General features: G+C 51.5%; 2 protein-coding genes across 3 annotated transcripts; both read right to left on the reverse strand.

The window, feature by feature from the left end:
* Nucleotides 1–864, reverse strand: PV07_12774 (uncharacterized protein; the record flags this gene model as incomplete). The annotated part of the gene is made up of 2 exons (XM_016400338.1): nt 657–864; nt 1–588 (listed from the first exon to the last, which is right to left on the reverse strand). Coding segments are annotated over exons 1-2 (665 nt in total), but the record flags the coding sequence as incomplete, so codon positions are not given.
* Nucleotides 865–1,979: 1,115 nt separating this feature from the next.
* PV07_12775 lies at nt 1,980–3,132 on the reverse strand (the record flags this gene model as incomplete). 2 transcript variants are annotated; one of them, XM_016400339.1, is made up of 2 exons in its annotated part: nt 2,934–3,132; nt 1,980–2,865 (listed from the first exon to the last, which is right to left on the reverse strand). In XM_016400339.1, the coding sequence occupies exon 2, from the start codon at nt 2,460–2,462 to the stop codon at nt 2,037–2,039; it is 426 nt and encodes a 141-aa protein (XP_016242015.1). In that variant the 5' UTR covers nt 2,463–2,865; nt 2,934–3,132. The 2 variants fall into 2 exon arrangements, with proteins under 2 accessions (XP_016242015.1, XP_016242016.1); XM_016400340.1 differs by having other exon boundaries at nt 2,037–2,838.
* Between the last annotated feature and the right edge of the window lie 204 nt (nt 3,133–3,336).

Here is a 3,336-nt window from a genome sequence, read left to right on the forward strand (position 1 = left end):
TCTATCCAGGTCTCGTGGAAAGCGGGCACGGATTCCATGAGAAGCCCCATCATTTGATACGCGAGGTAAACAAAGCTTAGCATATGCTCCAAAGAATACGGGAGACGGTGTCGGAGCAGCTCGAGGAAAGAATAGATCCCATGTCTCCACATGCGGGCCGGCATTGCATACTTTGCGGGTAGGCGCCGCAACGCCGGTGATGCTGTCGGGTGTTGGGATGCCAGGAAAAAATCATGGTGCTTATGGAGGAGGGTGCGATGTAAGGCGATCAATGCCTGCCACTGCTCGTTGGAGAGTTTGGTGGTGGTTTGAGCTTGTTGCGCGCATATCTCGACGCACTTCTTCTCGACCATGACGAGGCTAGCGTATTTCGACTTGACTTCGTTAACGAGCTGTTTTCGGGAGATGGGCCGGGTTTCAGGCTGGAGTAAGGGTTTGATGTCTGCCTGGGCCGAGGCCGCGGGGTGTTCACTCGGTCTTGTAGTATTTGTAGGTTGGAGAGGTCTGAGGGAGGATATAAGGCTCAACTCGTTCATGGGATCTCTAGGCTCCTGTTTGATTGGCGGAGTGGAATCATCTCGCTGATAGCTGCTGGTATTATACCGAGACATTTTAAGTAAAAGTGGCCGAAAAGAGAGAGAGTGTGTGTGTGGTACCTTGATAGAGAATAGGGCACGTTATTGATAATGACGTTGTCGGTCCTTCTGACTCGGGTCCCTCGACGTTGTTTCATGAAGATCCCGCGAGCACCAAAAGAGTTCTGTTGGGGGGATTTTGTCGGCGATACAGTAAGGACTCTCGGCCTCGTGTGGGTGGTGTGGTCTGGACAATTCTTCGCATTCACCCCGGAGTGTAGTAATCGAGGGCGGGCCTGCGCTCTAAGCTGCAGAGAGAGGAGGCTCGCCATAAATATACTGGCTACGTAGGTCGCGACTCACGAATGCCTCGCAGCTAGAAAAGGCAGCCACGTTCCCTGATCCGGCTCACCCAGCCCCTTTCCGATCCTACTTACCTTATCTTCGATGTCATCTTGCTCTTGATCTCGGGAAAGGTACATCTACTACAGGTGCAATGAGAGGCACAGTAAAGTGTGGCTGTCGCACGCTGATTGCCGGAAGTCCGGCATTGGAACTAAAAAGGGGGCCCACGATAGGCAGCCTTGAATCTGAGTGGCTAGCACCATCCAGGACTACTTTTCTTTCGTCCCAATCGCCGCCTTGTTCTGCCAAGTGGACAATGGTTGCCCTCTTTCGACACCTTCTGTTTGTTTTACGCTTTAACCCACATCCCGAACTCATGAAACACTGCCAAGACGCCCGGCTATATGAAACAAATGCCAGGTACCTCATGATTTTATGGCACGGACTCTGAGCCAGCATCCCAATATGATCTATACATGGGCTCAGGATGCTCTATGAGAGTCATCAAATTGAAACATTCCGCCACATACCAAAATTACCAATCACCACTTCCTCAAGGTGGTGAATGCTTCTCACAACAATCTCCACGCTGGTGAACAACAACTTGCACATTATCGCCACACGCTTCGAATGGGCCTTCTTGACCCTCAAAATGATTCATAAACATGCAAGTCACATAAGGCTAGCTTCGAACCAATTATCTGAAGGTTCGTGTCGACATGCAGGGTTATGCAGGTCGCTGCAAGGTACATTGGGTGATCATCCATACGGCCGCAATACTAGTGCATCATCCCTGTTACCCGTAATGCTTAGTTTCGTCGTCACCAATCGTGGACCCTGAGGGAAGCCCGTGGACGCAGGACTTGGCGCAGGGGGGCTGTAACACCACGCTGGCCTCGATTCATCCTGCGGGCCCCATGAACGGTGCAGTCCCCGATGGCGATCACGAAGCGAAATTTGCCGAAACACGATGCTCCAAAACGCAAGACCTATAGCGACCTGTCTGAGCGCAGCAGGCTACTCACCTTTTCTAGTTCCCTCAATGGTGATTATCGTGAACAGGTCGAGAACTTGTATCATGGCGGTGCTAACACCGTAGGCAAGCAGCACTTCATCCTACTTTACAGCCGGGCACGCGACGAAGCCTTCACACCTCGAAACATCATGTCCGCTTGGTGCAAGGCGGGCCTCCACCCGTTTAATCCGGCCCGGGGGCCCAATGACATCCAGCCACCACTCACCGAGGCAACTGATCCTCGGACGCAGACCGTGAATGTAGCACCTCCATCGCCGAATGACATGCTGACTACCCCTACCACTTCTGAGGGTATCACATTGCTGAGCAAGAAACTGGAACAGGATATCGGTGATCTTGACAGCCCTGTCAAACGACGATTCGCCAAGTTCCACAATGCAGTTCAAAAGTCGCGTGCTGACTGTGCGCTCCTCCGAGCGGAGAACAAGAAGCTGTTCGAGCAAAACAATGAAAAAAAGACGCGAGTATCGACCAGGTCCACAGTGGTCGGAAGTGCCAAAAATCATGACTTATGATGACATTTTGGCAGCCCGAAACAAGCGCGCAGCAGATGAATCTGGCATTGCCGGTCGAGCCAGAAAACCCGGCAAACGTCAAAAACTAGGTCCCAAGCTTCCGAAGCCTCTTGATCGCTTTTCAGATGCTGCCACACAAGCCAAGGAATTCGGAACAGGCGTGGGCGAGACTGATTCCACGAGACTGGAAAGTTATTGTTCCATTTTGCGATTCTGATTGTCCATTCAGCCCTCATTGTCCGATTTGCGCCGAGTGTCGCGTAGCATTTCTCAACTACAAACAAAGACGTGTCCGCCCTGTTTCGTGAACGGATTCGGAGGATTTGTTTAGAGGGAAGGTGAATCGTCTTTGGTGATCGATCTTTCACTGTTGCTAACAGTCAGTGCGCAGAACCTAGAACCAAAGTTTGCACACAAGAGGTTAGAATCTCTCTAGCTGAGCTTAGTTAAGGGGCCCCCCACAAGCTCACGGCGGCATCAAGGTACTGGCTCGAATACGTTGCCTTTCATTGCTCACGGGTCGAATGCTCGTTACAGTTGTGGCGGAGATGGCATGAGACCGCTTGTGCTCCTAGTGTGGTTATCCTCGCAACATTTAGTTTGTTGATCAGTTATAGGGAGGAAAAGGTTAGGAGAAAGGCTGTCTTTCGATAGGCGTTGCTGCACTCTATATTGGAGTGCGACGGGGATGTCTTCAATGGATTCAAGGAGTGAGCTCAAAATAGAGTCATGTGATCTGATTGCAGAGTTCTTGGCAATGCTGATGCATGCCAAGGAGGCTGTGCTACAGGCATCTACCCAAGGAGGCTGTGCTACAGGCATCTACCCAAGGAGGCTGTGCTACAGGCATCTACCCAAGGAGGCT

The sequence above is a fragment of the Cladophialophora immunda genome, assembly GCF_000835495.1.
Source record: "Cladophialophora immunda strain CBS 83496 unplaced genomic scaffold supercont1.136, whole genome shotgun sequence".
In the NCBI taxonomy this organism is placed as follows: Eukaryota; Fungi; Ascomycota; class Eurotiomycetes; order Chaetothyriales; family Herpotrichiellaceae; genus Cladophialophora; species Cladophialophora immunda.